General features: G+C 41.0%; 1 protein-coding gene and 1 pseudogene across 3 annotated transcripts in view; one reads left to right on the top strand and one right to left on the bottom strand.

The window, feature by feature from the left end:
- KCNIP3 (potassium voltage-gated channel interacting protein 3) overlaps positions 1-20,427 on the top strand; it is a 165,249-nt gene extending 144,822 nt beyond the window's left edge. For 2 of the 3 annotated variants that reach the window (XM_056813743.1, XM_001373698.4), the window contains 4 exons: positions 14,341-14,448; positions 17,232-17,336; positions 19,111-19,173; positions 20,080-20,427. In XM_056813743.1, the coding sequence (XP_056669721.1) occupies positions 14,341-14,448; positions 17,232-17,336; positions 19,111-19,173; positions 20,080-20,127 (324 nt within the window). In that variant the 3' untranslated portion in view covers positions 20,128-20,427. Of the gene's footprint in view, positions 1-502; positions 8,799-14,340; positions 14,449-17,231; positions 17,337-19,110; positions 19,174-20,079 lie in introns of those variants that run through there. The other variant, XM_016424666.2, reaches the window with a different exon arrangement.
- Positions 11,397-11,484, bottom strand: LOC130456787 (U6atac minor spliceosomal RNA; annotated as a pseudogene).
- Positions 20,428-20,689: the final 262 nt, after the last annotated feature.

Here is a 20,689-nt window from a genome sequence, read left to right as displayed (position 1 = left end):
GGGCTAGGTAAATGGGGTTAAGTGTCTTGCCCAGGATCACATAGCTAGAATGTGTCTGGGGACAGATTTGAACCCAGGTCCTCCTGACTTCAGGCTTAGTGCTCTATCCACTGGGCCACCTGGCTGCCTCGGTTTTTGTGTTCTAAAATAAAGGGTTTTTTGTTTGTTTTTAAATATAAAACAATATAAAAACCATTCTTGGTTGGCAAGTTTCTACTTAAAACAACTGCACTGGGTTTAGCCCTCAGGCTGTGGAATGTTGACCCCTTATTTAATAGGGAGAGAGCTGGCCTTAGAGTCAGAAAACCTGGATTTGAAGACTAGATCTTGTCACATTCTGACTGTGTGACCCCTGGGCAGGTCCCTTAGCCTCGGTGCTCTGGGAACCCCTCAAAGACTCGAGTTCCCGAGAAGGTGCTTTGATGGATGAAGTTTCTTCCCTGGGGAGTTCCCTGTACTGGTGGCATCACAGGTCCAATCCCTATCCTGTCTCTCTCTCTAGATCTCCAAAGGGCAGCCCATCCCCTCTTTCCAGGAACTCTGCACCCTTCAGTCATCACAGGCGCATAGTTCTAGCCCTGAAAGGGATCATCATGTGGAAGATCTTGGCCAACCTCTTCATATTATAGCAGGGGAAACTAAGCCCCAAGGAAATGGTTCCTGGAAAGAGAAGATCCTCATTGGGAAGAAATCTTTCCTTTTGTCTAACTTAAGTCCCTGGAACTGGAAGCCAACCCTCTCCACTCCTCCATCTCCCTCCCTATCCCGGAGGGCAGGAAGAGGAATCTGGCTCTCTGTTGCTATTCCCGTTCGGTTGGGGCTTTTGTCCGAGTTGCCAAGTCACTCCCCAACCCTCACGAGCCCCCAAAGCCTTGCGCGAGCCCCGGAGACGTGGAGCTGAGCCTAGGAAAGGGCTCCCAGCACAGGCTGTCCGTGTGGCTCCCACTCCTGGTGATCCAGAAGCTTTTGATAACGAATGGAATGCAGTCCTTAGAAATGCTGTTTTAAACCATGGTGATAAATTTTTGAAACTCAACAGCTCGTTCTAACTTGTTTTCATTGGCGTTCCTTTCCCAGAAGAGGTGTTGAGAAATAACAGCACAGAAGGAATTCTTTCTTTTTCTTCTTTATGTTTTTATGGATAGATTTCATTTTTACAACCCTGTCATTTTGAGATACTCCCTTTTCTACTGGCCCCTTGAGAAAAGAAAACAGTACAGCAGAAACAATCATCACCATCATATTGAAGAAAGCTTTCAAAATTCCACATCCCTAGTCTTCCACCTTTCAGGCACTAAAAGATTGTATATTGAGAGCTAGAAGGGACATCAGAGATCATCTTGCCCTAACCTGGGGCTTTGCTGAAGCCAGCTGGAACCTGCTCCCTGGAGCAGATTGTTAAATTTTCAGTGTAAGCATTTACACCCTCAAAATCTGAAAATGCTACAAATCAAGGCCTGAGTTATTGTTTTTATTAATTATCTAAGCTTAAGAAAGTGATAGAGAAACTACTAATAACGAAGAATAAACTTTAAAGTGTGTTGTGCATACATTTTCTTTTTTGGAGAGCTTGTTGTTAAACATTTACTAGTACAACCCTGACACTAATTCTTTCATTTTTTTTAAACCCTTGACTTCTATCTTGGAATCTATGCTAAGTATTGGTTCCAAGCCAGAAAAACAGTAAGGACTAGGCAATGGGGGTTGTGACTTTCCTAGGATCACATAGCTAGTCAGTGTCTGAGGTCAAATTTGAATCCAGAACCTCCTGTCTCCCAGCCTGGCTCTTTATCCACTGAGCCACCTAGTTAACTCCCAACCCCTTTCATTTAGAGAAAATAAACCTGAACAGAGCAAGTATCTTGCCTAGGATCCACGGTTAGTTAATAGACACTGACTCCAATGTTTTAACTTCAGACACTCTTTTTACTGGGCTAAGACTGTTGTTGTTTTTTATAATAATTACAGCTCTTTGCTTCATTTTATTATTCTTTTCATTCATACTACTGGAGTCATGCATGTTTTGTTGCTTCTATGTATGTCAGTTCATAAAAATCTTCCTAGATTTCTCTGAATTCCTCCCATGTTTTATTTCTTATGGTGCAGTAACATTCATTATAATTGCATACCAGGTTGTTCAGCCATTCTTCATTGGATAGGCATCTGCTTTATTCCTTCTTTTTTGCTACTTATTGTAAAAGAGGTTCAATATCATTTTTTAAAAAGTTTCATTGATGGAAGGGAACAAGCCTCTTTAAAAAAAATCTCAGTGATTTTCTGAAAAGAGTCCATGCAGCATAGAGGATAAAGAGAGACTTTCTGCCCCCCCCCCTCCACCAGCCAAAGTCAGAAAGACCTAGATTTAGAATTGACCTCTGACAATACTGCCTAGGAGACCCTGGGCAAGTCACTAACCTCTCAGTGCCCTAGGCAAATCTGAAGATATAAGTTGTAGAGAAGGGATTAACTTAAATAACTAGAAAGTCTCTTCCAGGTGGAGGTGGGCTGGTGCCCAAAACCCACCATACAGCTTTGCTTCTAGCCCTGACTTTGTCATTTCCTACAGCAAGTATAGATAATTTTTTTTTTCCAGGAGTGTGGCTGAGAATGGGAGATGATAGCCTGAGGGGATGGCAGGGCCTACAGAAGGTTTTTGAGGACAGGAGAAATGAGCATGTGGAAAGGCCATCCAGGGGTATGGTAGTAGGCTGTTCCCTGGACACAGGGCTATGGAGAAGCTCTAGGCTGCTTTTTTCATGATCGAAGGAAAGAAAGAAAGAATAAAACATTTATTATGCACCTACTATGTGCTGGGCACTGTGCTAAGTGCTTTATAAATATCTCATTTGAGATTCACAAAAACTCTGGGAGGTAAGTGCTCTTATTATCCCTATTTTATGGTTGAGGAAACTTACCAAACAGAGGTTAAATGTCTTAACTGGAAGGCAGCTGGGTGGCTTAGTGGATTGAGAGCCAGGACTAGAGATGGGAGGTCCTGGGTTCAAATCTGGTCTCAGATACTTCCTAGCTGGGTGACCTTGGACAAATCACTAATTATTTAGCCCTTGTTGCTCTTCTGCCTTAAAACTGATACTTAATATTCTAAGACAAAAGGTTAAGGATTTAAAGGAAAAATAAATGCCTTGGAGAAAATGATTTTCAAAAGCAGGATGGAGTTTCATCTTTTTGGATTTCTCTTTCTCTAAGGAGAGATACTTATGATTATTTAATTAATTCGTTTAATAATTCTGACATAATTAATTATTCAATTAATAATTCTGACAGATCTTGCATCAAGAATTCATAGTACGGAGTTTTCCTTCCGTATGCATTACCTGGCTTTTCTTTGTTCCTGACCCTTACCACTCTTCCTGGAACCAATACACAGTATTGATTCTAAGATGAAAGGCAAGAGTTTTATTTATTTTTTTGAAAATTTTATTTAGTCAATTTAGAATATTTTTCCTTGGCTACAAGAATCATGTTCTTTCCCTCCTCTCCTCTCCCCACCCCTTCCCGTAGCCAATGCGTAATTCCACTGGATTTTGTGTGTCATTGATCAAGACCTATTTCCATATTATTGATGTTTGCACTAGGGTGATTGTTTAGAGTCTACATCCCCAATCATGTCCCCATCAATTCACATGATCAAGCAGTTGGTTTTCTTCTGTGTTTCTACTCCCACAGTTTTTCCTCTGAATGTGGATAGTGTTCTTTCTCATAGATCCCTCTGGGTTTTTCAGGATCACTGCATTGCCATTAATGGAGAAGTCCATTACGTTCGATTGTACCTCAGTGAATCAGTCTCTGTGTACAATGTTCTCCTGGTTCTGCTCCTCTGGCTCTGCATCACTTCCTGGAGGTTGTTCCAGTCTCCATGGAATTTCTCCACTTTATTATTCCTTTTTGCACAATAGTATTCCATCACCAACATATACCACAGTTTGTTCAGCCATTCCCCAATTGAGGGGCATCCCTTCATTTTCCAATTTTTGGCCACCACAAAGAGCGCAGCTATGAATATTCTTGTACAAGTCTTTTTCCTTATTATCTCTTTGGGGTGCAAACCCAGCAGTGCTATGGCTGGATTAAAGGGCAGACAGTCTTTTATCACCCTTTGGGCATAGTTCCAAATTGTCCTCCAGAATGGTTGGATTAATTCAAGGTTTTTTTTTTTTTAAGTCTTACCTAGGGTTGGGAGGACCTGGGTTCAAAGGTGACTTTAGATATTTCCCAGCTGCTTGACCCTAGACAAGTCACTGAACCCTGATTGCCCAGCCTTTGCTTCTCTTCCATCTTAGAACTGATACTAAAGTCAGAAAGTAAGAGTTTAAAAAGAGTTAAAGTTAAAATTTTTTTTAAAAAGTAAGAGGTTTTTTTTAAAGTCTTATTTAGAGTTCCATAGCTCATAAATGTCTGAGAAGGAATTTGAACTCAGATCTTCTCAACTCTAGACCCAGAGCTCTATCCTTTATGCCACTTTAATGCATTACTCTCCTTCCATCCTCTCTCCCATAACTTCATTTTTTAAACCCTTACCTCTCATCTTAGAATCAATACCGTGTATTGGTTCCAAGACAGAAGAATGGTAAGGGCTGGGCAATGGGGGCTAAGTGACTTGCCCAGGATCACACAGCTAGGAAATGTCTGAGGCTAGATTTGAACCCAGGACCTCCCATCTCTGGGTCTGACTCTCAATCCACTGAGCCACCAAACTGCCCCATAATTTCACTTTAATAAAAATGTGGAAAAGGCTAGTTCTTACACAGAAGAAATGAATTCTTCATGGTGAAATTTTAGTACTAATGGCTATTTGGGGTGGGTTTGAACCCTTCAGATCACATCAGTGTCCAAGGAAGACTTCCCTAGATACAGGATAACCCCCAAGCCCTGATTCTGAAGGGTCTTCTCCCTTGGGGATCTGAAGAAGGGAGCCCAGGTTCCTAATCCTGCCAGGAAATGGAAGGCAGCCCTGGGAGGGAGGGCTGAATAGCTCTGCTTGGGTCTCCCACCTCTGGCCAGTCAGGGAGGGCTGTTTCAAAAAGGCCCCTGATTTGGTGGATTCCGAGCCTCTAAAAATAACTGCATGCAGCCCAAAGCTCAAACCTCATCACAGAGAGGAAAACCTCAGCCAGAGTCTCCGATCGATCCTGCCTCAGACTCAGCCTTCCCAGGGTCAAGGGCAGCTAACGGGAAAGAGAGACAACTCCAGGATTGGTGGAGGCGTTCATCACAACATCAATAAGGCTTTCAAAACATTTTCTTTTAAATACGACTAGCCAACTCTAGGCGTTCTGGAGGGATCATGACAGTCCCGTGGAGGACAGAGAGGAGCCCTGGACTGAGCTGGGAGCCGGGAGCTCCATCGTGGGGTCACTTGCTCTCTCTGAACTTCAATTTTGAAATGATCCACAAACGGAGACACACACGAGAGTGTGTACATGTGTCTGTGTAGAGGAAGCAGGAATGACACTGATTCCCAGGGGAGGGAATCCCCCCTTACTAATGATGTAGGTCGCCACCTTCTCTGCAACTTGCCGGCTTCGACAGTTACCTGGAATGTGTCATGGGCAGCAAGGTGGCACAGGGGACAGAGGACCAGGTCTGGAGTCAGGAAGATCTGAGTTCAAAACTGGCTTCAGACACTTAGTAACTGTGTGATCCTGGGCAAGTTGCTTTCCCCTGTTTGCCTCAGTTTCCTTTTTTGGTAAAATGAGTTGAGAAGGAAATGGTAAACCACAACCAACTTTGCCAAGACAACCTCAAATGGGATCATGAAGCGTCAGACAAGACTGAACAATAAAACAGAATGTGTCCAACTCACAGGTTGATATGCAGAGGAAAGGATTCGTTTCTATTTGAGTTTCTAATCACTGACCTAGATCATTGAGAGGTTTAGTGATTTATCCAGGGTCATACAGCCAGTATATGCCAGATGGAGAACTTGAACCCAGGTCTTTGTGGCTTTGAGACTGGTTCTCTTCATGACAACACACTGCCTCTCAAGAGGCAGTGCCATATAGTGGATAGATATATCAGAGAGACAACTTGGAAGATCTAGATTAAAATTCTGTCTTTGACCTGTAATGGCTTTGTGATCCTGGACAAATTACTTAATCTGTAAACCATAAATAAACAAATTGCAGAGAAATGATAACTTGTATTGATATAGGGAATTTCCTCATTGAGATTTAAATCTATTTTTTAAATCTTCTATCTTAGTATCGGTTCTAAGATTGAAGGGCCACAAGGGTTGGGCAATAAGGACTAAGTGACTAGGTCACACAGCTAGGAAGTATCTGGGGCCAAATTTGAACCCACATCCTCCTGACTCTAGGCCTGGTGCTCTAACTACTGTGCTACCTCAATGCCTCTGATTTTATCCTGTTGTTATCACAAGACTCTCCCTCTCTCTCTCTCTCCATTTCCTTTTCCTTCTCTTCTCCTCTTTCCCTTCTTTCTATAGTATACATATCTATCTTCTAACTTCCTGAAGCAACCTATTTAATTTCATTTATGTTATTTAATCTGCAATTTCTTTTGTGTTAGGTTATGGCACTTTTAAGGAGTCAGGCTGTAAAAATGATGGACTTTGTCACTGGGAAGGTATTCTGAGTAAATGAGTTAGAAAAAGCTGGAGGCAGGTATGTTTATATTCCTTCAGTGCAACAGAAAGGGTCCAGTTGAGATTAGATAAATTAAATTCATAGTGAACCTAGTTGTCCAATTGAGTGATTTTTTTTATGCAATTAAAAATACTTTTAGCAGCAGGTGAATGAATAGGAATGGAGGAGACCGCCAATAAGAGTGACCCAGGATTGGGATTTGGCAAAATAGGGCTGGCAATAGGATAAAGTGGTAAAGAATTCAAGGAGAACTGATTGTATAAGTGTCCAGACGAAAGAGAGAGGAAGGCCAAGGGAAGGGTGATGGAATGGGAGAAGAGAGCCGGGCGAAAGGATTGGGACTCAAGATTGGGTGAGGAATAACTTCAGGAGGGAGGAGTGAGACAGAAAGAGATGGTAGGATAAAAAATTGTAGCAAAACAGAAGAATTTCAGCATTCTGGATCATGGAGGTTGGTCATGGACAGGAGAGAGATTCCTGTGTGACTAAGATGAAGAGAAGATGCTGGTCCTGGCAGCTGAAGAAGCTGATGGAGTTGGCGACCTGGACATGTTGCACTCTCCAAGTACGAGAACAAAGGTCGGCGTGGACAGGGAAGATGTATGTGGGGTCCTGAGCTTCTGGAAGAAGGAATGACCCTGTGTAAATGACTGATCTGGTCTAGGCGATAAAGCTGGGCAGAGGAAGTGAAGCTGGCCCAAAGAAAGTGAAGTTGCTGATTAACAGTAGTAAAAGGATGACTCAGAAATGAAAGTGTGATGTAGACTGGCTCCTCCTCTTGTGGTCCCGCTTCTAGGAGATAAAAGAATCATCTATTACTAAAGAGGAGGCCAGGGCAGCAGTGTCAGATGTCTCTTGGCACAAGATGTAAAGAATGTGTTAGTACAGCTACAGGAAAGCTTCTCTGATACAGTGAACATCCCAGGGAGTGCAACAGAATGGGTGAGGAGAAAATTATATGGAGGGGAGACGGTTAGGAAGCTCATTGGATAGAGCACCAACCTTGGAGACAGGAGATCCTGGGTTCAAATCTGGTCTCCAACACTTCCTAGCTAGGTGGCAAGTCACTTAACTCCAACTGCCTAGCCTCTACCTCTCTTCTGCCTTGAAACTAATACACAGTATTGATTCTAAGACAGAAGGTAAGAAATGTATTTTTTTAATAATATGGAAGGGGGCAGTGATTCAGTGGATTGAGAGCCAGGTCTAGAGATGGGAGGACGTGGGTTCAAACATAGCTTCAGACATTTCCTAACTGTGTGACCCTGAGCAAGTCACTTAATACTCATTGCCTAGCTCTTTTGCCTTGGAACCAAAACATAGTATGGATTCTAAGATGAAAGGTAAGGTTTAAAAAATGGAAAATGAAAATAAAAATAATACAGAGAAGTTTAAGGTAGATAGAGATGAGAGTATGGGGAGAGGTGTTTCAACTCAGAAGATGTGGAATTGGAAGTATGGTGATAAAGAGGCGTGGGAGCTGGTCATTTGTCTATTTAGGATGAGGAGTTAGTAGCTGATAGGAGTCATTGTGCCCTTGATTGATAGTGAGGTGGTGCAGCAAATAGAGTGCCAAGCCTAGAGTCAGGAAACCTCATCTCCAAATGTTCAAAACATGGCCGTAGACATTTACTAGCTGTGTGATCCTGAGCAAGTCACTTAACTCTATTTGCCTTGGTTTCCTTATTGTAAAATGAGCCAGAGAAAGAAAAGGCAAACCATTCCAGTATCTTTGCCAAGAAAACTCCAAATGGAGTCACAAAGAGTCAGATGACAGCTGAAACAACTGAACAAAACCAATTGTGCCCTCCGGGGTCATGTGGAAACTAAGCAGTTGGTGTGGGTCCTCGCTGCCTCACACTCTCCAAGTTCTGAGACATGCCAAAGATAAGAGTAAGCAGGTGCTTGGGTCTCTGGCTGGCAGGACTGAACTCTCACTCTCCACCTATCCCAGAGCTTCATTCCAAGATGGCGACACATGAGACAAGCCCCAGAGATGATCCTATACCTGCCAGAAGCACTTGCCTGGAAGCAAAATCTAGACCTCAAGTATCCTGAGACCTGAGATCTAAGATGGCTTAGAGTCTGTCTTGGAGCAGGTGGGCTACTGCTGTGAATGCCCAGAGACTCAAATATTCCTAGAGTACTTCATTTTCCTCTTTTTTTTTGTATATCCAGATTACCCTCTAACTTCCATTGTAATTATCTGCATACATGTTATATATCTCATAATCTACAAGTTCCCTAAGGAAAGGGACTATCTAGTTTTATACCCTTGTTTTCTGTCCATAGAAGAAAGGTCTAGGCACCTGGGGCTAAGTGATTTGCCCAAGGTCATACAGTTAGGATGTGTGGGAGGCCAGATTTGAACCCAGGATCTAGGACTGTGCTATCTAGATGCCCCATTATTTTTATTTAAAAAAATGTTTATCTTTAGTGTTTGAATATTGCTTTGTGCATGGTAGATTCTCAGCAAGTGTTTGTTGAATTTAATTCATGTTGAGGAGGCCTGATTTCCCAAGTAGCCTTGTCTAGGAAGAGGAAATTGAAAAGCAATCCAGCTATTATAATTCACTTAAGTCTGCTAGACCTGACCTGACAATTACTCTTACTGCTCAGTTCTCCATTGGTACATATATTCTATGGACACACCAGAGCAGCAAGAGCTAGTGTGGAACAGTGATAAGAGCCATTTTGGATATGTTATTTATAATCAATTAATCAACAAGCATTTATTAATATATCATAACAATATTACTGGCCACCATTTTAAAAACACTTACTATGTGCTGAACACTATGCCATATGCTGGTTTGTTTTCCTTTAGGGGGCTCCCCACTTTATGACATGAACCTGGGGATTTCAGGCAGGAGCAGAGTTGGTAGCAGGAACCACTGTTCTAGGTGTAGTCCTTGTGAAGGAATAAAAGAGTTAAGGAATGCTCTCTTACTCAAGGAGATTTAAAAGGTGGGTGATCCAATGTTAACATCATCACCATCTCCTTAGGCTTGGATTGCTTTTTATATGAAACGTTTATCTCTGCTAGATTGAGAGATATGTATTTATCTGTGTTATTTCCACTGCTCAGTGGCACTCCTGAGGTGGTAGAGTGGATAGAATGTCCCATCTAGAGTCAGAATGACTTCATAAGTTCAAATCTGGCCTCAGACACTTACCACCATCATGGGTAAGTTGCTAAACCCTGTTTGCTTCAGTTTCCTCATCCATAAAATGAGCTAGAGAAGGAAGTGGCAAACCACTCCAATGTCTTTGCCAAGAAAACATCAAATGGGATCAGGAAGAGTGGGAGACAACAGAGCAACAAAAGAGGCATTCCTATTAATGGAAATTCTAGCTTGCCTGGGGGTATGATATCAGTATGCCTCCATGCTTTGGAGAATTTCATATGGGATCAGCATCTGATTTTTTTTTAAACCCTTATCTTCCTACTTAGAATTAATACTTAGTATTAGTTCCAAGCCAGAAGAGCAGTAAAGGCTGGGCAATTGGGATTAAATGACTTGCCTAGAAGCACACACCTAGGAAGTATCTGAGTCCAGATTTGAACCCAGGATCTCCTGCCTCCAAGTGAATACCACCACCACAATTATTATCTCATCTAATGAGAAAATGGAGGCAAGCAAGGTAAAGTTGACTTGCCTCGAGTCACAAAGCTAATAACATTATCTGAGGTTGGATTTGGACTTGGGTCTTCCTGACATCAGACCTAGCACTCTAGCCATGGTGCCACCTAGCTGCCCCAAATTATGGTTGAATTGTGGAAGGAAATAAATCTAGACTGTCTCAGAAGCCAAACAAAACAGACACACGCAAGGAGAAAGAAATTGCACAAGGAGACATAAAAAGAAATGTTGAGAATACCACCATATAACACTTCTAAGTCTCTGTTCTGTCTCCCAGCAATACTCTACTAACTCTCAGCAAATGTCCAAGTATTGGAATGTATGTTGGAATGCATAATTGGATTAAGGCTTTAAATGGCAGACAGGGGAGTCTAACGGTTATAGTCAGTTTTGGTTTTTGATTCTCTGAAGGTTTTTGAGAAGGCGAATGACCTGACCATCTTGACATACAAGGAAGTAGAATTTGATAGCAATATGAAGGACTGATTAGAGAAGGAAGAGGGAAGATGGAAAGGCTTGTTAAATTCAGTTGGTGCTCATGGATGCCTGTACTAAGATGGCAGCCATGAGAATGGAGAATAGGAAATAGGAGAGATACTGAAGAAGTTGAATTGATGAGACTTGATCATTGATTAGAGCTAAAAGGGCTGTGGGATAAGAAAAAGTCAAAAATAATTCCAAGTTTATAAACATTGGAGTTTATGTGAAAAGTGGTGCCAAAGACAGAGATAGTAAAGTCAAAGGGAGACCTAGGCAGGGTGAAATGAAAAGAAAGTCTTTCTGTTTTTCCAAACATTTGTGGAAATGCCAACACAAAGTGCTCCTTTAGTTGGGAAAGCATTTGGGGCAGTGGAAAATGTCCCTTGAGGAATATGGTAATACTTGCATTCATAGTAGGGAAGGGAGCAAACATCTATGTGTCAGGCACTATGCTAGGCACTTTACTAATATTATCTTATTTTATCCTCAAAAAAACCCTGAGAATGAGCTAGGTGCCACAGTGTATAGAGCACCAGACCTGGAGTCAGGATGACCTGTGTTCAAATACGGACTCAGATACTTCCTAGTTGTGTGACTCTGGGCAAGTCACTTGTTCCTGTCTGCCTAGCTCTTGCCCTTCTGTCTTAGAATTTAATCCTATGTATATGGTAAAGTTCACTAGGACCTCTTCCTTATCAAGGGGAGTACAAATCATCTCCATTTTAAAATAACACAGTATCATAAATTTATAGATTTGGAGCTGGAAGAAACTATGGATTAAATGTCATCTAGCCCCTTAATTTTACAGATGAAGAAACTGAAACCCAAAGAGGGTAATGATTTACCAAGGTGACCCAGTTATTAAGTGAACAAATCTAGATTTGAACCCATGTCATCTGGCTCTAAATCCAGTGCCCTTTCCATTGGGATACATATTTCTTGCCTCAAAGCCCTACAGAACCCTAATCCCTAAACAAGAACATGGGGCATGGATATTTAGTCACTGGAAGCATTTACTGAGTGTCCAGACCCAAGGGTTTTAAGGCTGTCTTAACATCAGAAATATTGATTTTAACCTATTGATTTTTGCTTTTCCAAGAGTCTTAAAAAAACCCCATTTATCTGCTGAATGTGGCAGGTTAGGAACTGACCAGTGGAGTTACTAATTTTGCAAAAGAGGATCATGAACCAGAAACTCAAGACTCTTCTGTTTTCCTTTGGGTTTTGAAATAGCTGTCTATTTCTGGTAGCATGCAAGAGCCCAAAGCATACCTTCATGTCTCTTACAATCAGAAGCTGAATTGATTGAAGATAGAAGAAACAACTACTGGGCCAAATGAACCCCCAAATGGTTTAGTAAATAAATGAGTAGAATTAACAAGGTAGCAAGAAGATTTTAAACCATTGAAGAGAAAAGAAAAGACACACCCGTTTTCGGGCAGGATCGGTAATGGTGCCATTAAAACTGTTCTTTACAATTACATACTTAACTTTAAAAATTGTTGATATCTTTCGTTTTTACATATCCCATTGTATATTCCTCCCTGTCATCTCTTCCAAGATGGTCATTTCCTACAACAAATCATTTTTTTAAATGGAAGAAACATAAAAGGTTCAGCAAAACTAAAATGTCCGACATGTGCCATTATTCACATCCACAGTCCCCCAGTTCTGCAAAGAACCAGAGTGGGGTGTCCTCTACTATCTCTTCTTTTGGGTCAGATTTGGCCATTACGATTTCATGGCCTTTGGTTTCTATTGTTTTGGTGGTGATGGCATTCTTTCTTTTTACATTGTTGTCTTTATGCATGCTGTTTTCTTGGTTCTTTTAACTTCACTTTGCATCAGTTCACTTAACTTCTTCCATGCTTCTCAATATTTATCATATGCATGATTTTTCACAGTGCAGTTATATTCTTTTCTATTTGTACACTGAAATTTGTTTAGCCAGTCCCCCAAACCATGGTCATGAACTTTGTTTCCAGTTCTTTGCTATCACAAAAGAATGCTGCTATAAATACTTTGGTGTACAAGGGTCTTTCTTCTTGTCAGTGACCTCCTTGGGGTATAGACTCTGAGTCAGAATAGGGACATTTTTGTTACTTTATTTGCTTAATTTCAATGGTTTTATTGGATTAAGTGATTAATTCTAACCATGCAATAGGATGGTTGAGCTAATTCACAGCTCCACTCACAATGCATTAATGTGCCCATCTTTCTACATGTTGTCTCCAGCATTTTCTATTCCCTGTCTTTTGTTAACTTTGCCAGTTGCCACACATGAAGCAAAATCATAGGGTTACTTTGATTTTTGTTTTTCTTAATATTAGTGACTTAGAGCATTCTTTCATGTGTTATTGTTTCCAGTTCTTCTTTTGAGAACTGTTTATTCAGATCCTTTGACTACTTATCTATTGATAAAAGGCATATGGTCTCATACATAGTTGTCTTTATATCTTCATTATCAGATGACTGTTCAGAGATATTACATACAAAGATTTTTTTCCAGGTGACTACTTCTCTTGTTTGTCTGGTTGAATTGATTTTGTTTGTATAGAACACTTTCAATTTCGTATAATTAAAATGATCATTTTTATCATCTGCTTTATCCCTTTTTGATTTAGAATTTCCTCTATCTCTTTTTGTTTTAGAATTCACCTTTCTCCACCAACCTTTTTTTCTCTTTTAAATTTTTATGGTATTTTTTTCATATTCAGGTCATAAAATGCCTGCTTTACTAATAAATTAGCCTGACTTAACCTCCTCTGTGTAGCCCTTACAACTCTTCTGCCTTGGAACCAATATACAATATTGATTATAAGATAGAAGATAAGGATTTTAAAAAAATAAAATAATAAATTAGTTTGGTTCATTAAATCAGGTGGCAACTAGGAGGTGCAACGGATAGAGCAATGGGTCTGAAATCAGAAAGATTAAGCTTCTTGAATTCAAATCTAGCCTCAGATACTTACTAGGCATGTGACCCTGGACAAGTTACTTAACCATGTTTGCCTCAGTTTTCTCATTTATAAATAAGCTGGAGAAGGAAATGGAAAATCACTCCAGTATCTTTGCTAAGAAAATCCCAAATGGGGACACAAAGAATTGAATAATTTTAAAAACAAGTAAACAACAACAATAAAGCAGGTCCTATAAGACCTCTATTTAGTTCTAGTTATTATTTGAACTGGAAAATAATAAAAATTATATTTCCTCCAAATATTCTATAATTTAGCCTTTTCACAGCAGGGCCTCTCTCATCCCAAATTACTCTGAATTAGTGAGTTTTTATATTTTTATTATTTCCATAGATTGCATGGAAAATCTGGATTCAAGTTTTACACTGGACACATACTGGATTGTGTGACCCTGGACAAGTTACCCAACCTGGCAGGGCTCTAGGCAACTCTCTAAGATTAGAAGTTTTAGAGAAGTTACTACCCTGTATGGGTAGAAAGAATTTCTTCATCTGAGAGTTCCCTATACCAGCAAATCACAAGTCTACTCCCTAGTCCTATATTATTGCCAGTAATTCCCTATTAACAAAATCCAACTGCCTTCAGCCCAGTGCTCTTTTTTTTTTTTGGCAGGATTTTGTGGTGGGTCTCTCAATTTTGCTGCGTGGAACAGTTCATGAGAAGCTGAAATGGGCCTTTAATCTCTATGACATTAACAAGGATGGCTACATCACAAAAGAGGTACCTGTTTATAAATGGTAACGGATGGGACAGAGGGATCCAAAGTATTTTAATCAAGGGGCAGCTAGGTAGCCTAGTGGATAGAGCTCCAGGCCTAGAGATGGGATGTCCTGGGATCAAATCTGACCTCAGACACTTCCTAGCTGTGTGACCCTGGATAAGTCACTTAAACCCATTGTCTAGCCCTTCCCAACTTTCTGCCTTAGAACCAATACACAGTCTTGATTCTAAAATGAAAGGAAAGGGTTAAAAAAAACAACAACATAGCATCAATTCAGCTAGATGGAAGAGTAAATAGAGCACCAGGCCTGGAACTGGAAGATCCTGGGTTCAAATCTGGACTCAGATGTTTCCTAATAGCTGTGTGACCGTCACTTAACCCAAATTGGTCCTTGCCACTCTTTTGTCATAGAACTGGCACTAAGGTGGAAGGTATTGGTTTTTAAAAAAGGATTTGTATTAGATAGTAGAATGAAGGTAGCTGTCAGGATTCTAGTCTGTGATTAGTCTGGAGTCAAGAAGAGACAGGTGGGAACTGCAGAAGAAAATGGCAAGGCACTCCACTATCTTTGCCAAGAAATCCTCAAATGGGATCATGAGGTGTCCGGCACAACGGAAACAACTGAATGTTAACCAATATAGGAGATTCTCAGCTTTAGAGTCTCAGTTTGATTGATGTTCAGGTATTGGTTGCTCTGGGCTCTTTTGTGAGGTAAGACAGTAGGAGTCATAAATTAATTGGTTTTAGTTTTTTATGTATTATTCAGTTGGAGTTGAATAAGCTCTGCTCTGATGCCACCTTATGAAGATGATTCTGTGTTCTTGAAGGCTGTGCCAGAGAAGGATAAGACAAACTGAAGGGCTTTTGAGTATGAGCCCAGCGAACGCCAGTTGGCCCATCAGCCAAGGACCAGCCTACATTAGAGGTCAAAATAGCTCATCAGTAGGTTGAATGGCTTGATGAATTTTTCAGCCCTAGCAACCGCTGGAGATAGGGGCAGGGAGACAGTACAGGATTTGGAATCAGAAAGGTCTGAGTTTAGATACTGCCTCTAGCATTTACTAGTTCAGACCCAGGAAAAGTCACTTAACCTTTTCTCAGCCTCAGTTTCCTTCCAGTTCAATGAGGTGGTTGTACTAGATGGCATTCAGGGTCCCTTTCTCTTCTAAATGTTTCCTTAGCCATCTAGAAAGCAACAAAGGACTAGCAATCAATTTTGGTGAAGTGCACACATGAATCATGAATCCTCATATTATTGAAGTGCAATTCTATTGAATACCACTGTGTGATGTGGTAGGAAGAGCCCCAAGTTGGTCTTGGCTCTGATGTGTTGGCTAAAGGACCTTGGGCTTACCCCATCTAAGCCTCAGTTTCTTTAAATAAAAAATGGGAATAAAAACACCGGCACTACACATTTCACATGGCAGTCAGGAAGCACAAATAAAACACTAAACACAAAAGCCTTATCATTATTAATACTGCTTCCAACGAGCACCTATCTTTTTTTCATTTTTTTATTGTCATGAAAAGTACAATTCCATATTGGTCATTGATGTAAGAGCAAACTCATACATAGCCAAAACCCCCAAATGAAATTATAAATATGCTGATGTGAAAGAGGACTCCAACAGTTCTTTCTCTGGAGGTAGATAGCTTTCCTCATAAGTCTTCCAGGATTATCCCAGATCATTTCACTGCTGAAAGTAGCCAAGTTTTCCCAGATAATCACCGTCCAATATTGCTGTTACTATGTACAATATTCTCCCGGTTCTGTTTATTTCATCCTGCATCAGTTCCCGCAGATTTTTCCAATTTTTTCTGAAATTGTCTTGTTTATCATTTCTTATAGTACTATAGTATTCCATCACCAACATGTACCACAATTTTTTCAACCTTTCTCCAACTGATGGACATCCCTTCAATTTCCAATTCTTTCATGTACCTATCTTTGTGGATTCACTCATACATGGAATGTTTGGTAAAGAGTTGTTGACCTGAATTGAAATGAGAGTTTCAGAGGCCACCATTTTTAGAAGTCTTACAGCTTAGATCTTAGAGCTAGAAGGAAACATAGGTTATCTAGTCCAACCCTTTCATTTTACAGATGAAGAAACTGAGGGTTAGGGAGATTAAGTGGCTTGAGAACATACAGGTAATAAATGGCAGGATCAGGATTGGAAGCTGTGTCCTCTGACTCCAAATCCCTTTTTTCCTCTCTATTTTCCTATGCTTAAATCAATGCAAAAGGCTTGCCAGAGTTCTGCCACCTCTGGGCTAACTAGTTAGTTCCTCTTCAGTACCTAGAGTTCATAAAGCTGCTGACTCCTGGTCTAGGGCTTGCAATCACCTGATAGTTCCATAAGGGATACTGCTATGAGGAGTGAAGTCATGTAAAATAGCTCTAGGACCAATGGATTATGAACATAGAAAGGCACACCAAAAACAGAACAGAGAAAACTAGGGCTCTCTTCTTTTGTTGACTACCAGGAAGACCAGACAGATAATAACGTATGCTCCTGAGTAAAGGAGAAACAGTTGCCCTTTTAAAGTGGCCCTTTTAACTTTCCTGAGGATTTGCAAGACATTAGCCATTGTCCTTTCTGTTGTAGAAAGTCAGTGTGGAATTCTAGGAGTATGGAAGTGTGGAATCCTACCAGAGGCACTGGAACGATCCCTAAATAAAGGTCCCTTCTTAGTCTCCAGAGCTTTTATTCCCTCTCTCCTCTATAAGAGAGCCCCCACAATGCCTGAGACCTCACCATTGCCCTGTTTCCCCTCCTAGGAGATGCTGGCTATCATGAAATCCATTTATGACATGATGGGTCGTCACACTTATCCCATCCTGAGGGAAGAGGCCCCACTGGAGCATGTGGAAAGGTTCTTTCAGGTAACAACCCACTTCCTTGGAAATGTGATGGAACCAAAGATCAGGAAACATAGAGAGAGTAGAAGGGTCTCTTGGTTAATGGGCCAAGTGAGTGATTTCTTTGGAGGAATCCCAAGGAGACAAAGTCCTGACAAGGTAATAGAAGGTATGGCCTGTGAGGCCACCGTACATGAAATGTTGTAGGGAGCTGCTACCTGCTGACATGGAAACTGGCTGTTCTCCCCCTCCCAACCCCCATCTCTCCTCCCCTTTGCCTTTCTTTCCCAGAGATGGGCCCCAGACTTAGGAAGTGACTCCATGAAAAACAGTGGGATGTTGAGGAAAGCATACTAACCTGGGAGTCCGGAGCTCTAGGATCCAGTCCTGGCTCTGCCCTTAAGTATCTGTGTGACCTCAGGCAAGTCATTTCAATTCTTTTGACCCTCATCAGTGAACTGAGACAGTTGGACTAGATGATTTCTAAGGTCCATTCCAGTTCTAAATAAATTTACAAATTTTTAAGAATAGGCAAGAATTTGAATGCTAACTTTTGCTTGAGAATGAGGGTAAAAGGATAATGAAAAGTAAGCTGAGGAGGCAGCCAGATGGCTCACTGGACAGAGAGCCAGACTCGGAGATAGGAGATCTTAAATTGGGTTCAAATGTGGCTTCAGATACTTCCCAGCTGTGTAACCCGGGCAAGTCACTAAATTCCTTCACCTCTCTTCTGCCTTAGTTCCAGTACATACGAATGATTCTAAGATGGATGGTAAGGGTTAAAAAAAAGGAAAAAGTAAGCTGAACCATTTGGGGTAGAGATGGAGGTCAGTCAGGATTTCAGGGAAACCTAAGTCATGGTTCATTTAAACTACTGACTTAAAGCCATAGACAAGTCAGTTAACTTCTCTGTGTCTCAAATCTCTAACGTGTAAAATAGGGATAAGATACTGGCTTTGGCTACCTCAGATAACTTCTTTGAAAGATGAAGTCAAATAACACATGTGAGCATTTTGTAAAACCCCAAGCTCTATACAAATATGAAGCATTATTCTTATTATTATCTAAAATTGGTCCTGAGACAGAGGTTGAGGACACACATTTAGAAGCTGCAGGAAAGGTTGATGGGAAAAGGAGGTAGGTGGGAAAAAAGGAAGTGGAGAGGGGGAAGTATTGTTGAACAAGGAATGGGAGAGGGATGGGGAGAGTAGCCCAGGAAAGCCAGAGGCTCCAAAATTTGCCACCTAAGAACAGGACAGAAGCTTTTAAAATTAGTGTTATAGCATCCAGTACTTGCCTAATGTCAAATCAATGACAACAGGAAGGATTCGGGCCTGCAGATATTCCTCAGATAGACTTAGAAAAGTGCCTAACATAGTGCCTTCATGTTGTAGGCACTTAGTAAATGTGTGTGTGTGTGTGTGTGTGTGTGTGTGTGTGTGTATGTGTGTGTGTGAGAGAGAGAGAGAAAGAGAGAGAGAGAGAGAGAGAGAGAGAGAGACAGATAGACAGACAGACAGACAGATAGACAGACAGACAGACAGATAGACAGATAGATAGAGACAGAGACAAAGAGAAGAGAGGAAGGAAGGAAGAAGGAAGGAAGGAAGGAAGGAAGGAAGGAAGGAAGGAAGGAAGGAAGGAAGGAAGGAAGGAAGGAAGGAAGGAAGGAAGGAAGGAAGGAAGGAAGGAAGGAAGGAAGGACTTAACCAAGTAAATTCCCTGCAGTTTAAGGTATGACTAGGAGACTTCCCTTGGATTTGACTTATTTCTATAAGTGGATATGCTTGTGTTTCAGAAAATGGACAGGAATCAGGATGGAGTGGTAACCATTGAAGAATTCCTAGAGACTTGTCAAAAGGTGAGCTTCCATCCCTTTCACTCTAATCAGAAACACAATAAGAAGCTAGGTTCCATCTGTTCAGAAATTCCCATTTCTGAGGATCCAAGGAAATAGGAATATCTTTTAATTTCTATTTTCTTTCTGCATTATCTTCCCCATTTCTCTCTTCCCCTTGCAAAGCCTTCAGGGGCATCTTACTTAGTCCTGGATCCTCAGAAACACTCCATCCCTCTCCTCCCAATAGACATTAACAACCAACTGTTAAGGAGATATTCTAGGTTTAGAATGATTCTCTTAGAACTTTAATCATGATCTAAACTCTTAGAGCTCAAACTAAGAACAGCCTAGGTAGTATAGTAACACACATTTTTTAAGGTCCATTTCTTTCCCTCACCTAGTTCAGGTCATCCTTTTGGGAGCTATTTCCTAAGATCCTTTAGAGAGTCTTGCAAGCCTAACATTCCTTCCTGGCCCATTGCTATTGGCCCTACCCCTACCTCTTCACCAAAGTCATGATGTAATAAAACCTTTCCATATCCTCTGTTTACACTCTCAAGAAACAAAAGATCCATATATGAGATTAGAAACATTCCTTTGAATACAGTGTTTAATTAGTGTCTGTGACCTTTAGGATATTGGAGAGATCCTTGGAGAAAAAGGCACTAGAAGCATTTCTCCAAATCATTATCCACTCACCTCAAAATCTCTTCCAGCCTGGCAGCCCCTTCCTTCTTCATGTGGCCCAATCAACTCTGAACTCTTGTTTTACCTCCATTTTCTCATGATGGAATTAGTTTCTGCTGAATTACCTAATCACTATAATAATTTCTCAACTGTTCTGGAAACTGTTTATAGTCCTGTTGGACAGCTCCTCACAATGTTCCCTTGTCTCCATTTTTTTTTCCCTTTTCTTACTCCAAATAGGATGAAAACATCATGAGCTCCATGCAGCTATTTGAGAATGTGATCTAGAAGTGGGGACATTCAGTTGCCACCCTCCCCAACCTCTGCCTCAGAAGGCCACCTTCACACCAATGGGCTCCACCTTTACAAGAAACTGTTTGGATTTTTTACTAATTTACAAAAAAAGAAGAAAAAACAACAAACGTTTAAAAGTTTGCTACACACATACATAAGATTCCCCTAGGTTTAAAGAGAGAGAACATGAGACAGAAGGAGGAAGAACAAGAAGAAGAAGAAAGAAGAGGGGGAGAGAGAGGGGGAGAGAGAGAGAGAGAGAGAGAGAGAGAGAGAGAGAGAGAGAGAGAGAGAGAGAGAGAGAATGTGGACTACCACATGTACCAACTTCTCCCCTACTAGGAAGACAAAGAGATGGTATCTTGTGGGTAATAGAGTATCACCTATCCAGTCTTCTTCCCAAAGGTGAATTTATGTCCCAGAGATTGGGTGAAATCTGTACATTTCATAAAGGAATCAGTAGTATCTTCTGCCTGTTTAGGGAGGTTTTACCAATTCCATTGCACAACTGGGTTTTACCAGGAAAAGGGCTTGAATTCTCACAGGGGATAGCACA

The sequence above is a fragment of the Monodelphis domestica genome, chromosome 1, assembly GCF_027887165.1.
Source record: "Monodelphis domestica isolate mMonDom1 chromosome 1, mMonDom1.pri, whole genome shotgun sequence".
Lineage (NCBI taxonomy): Eukaryota > Metazoa > Chordata > Mammalia > Didelphimorphia > Didelphidae > Monodelphis > Monodelphis domestica.
The sequence above is the reverse complement of the archived record's forward strand: the minus strand, read 5'-3'. Positions and strand labels throughout refer to the sequence as shown.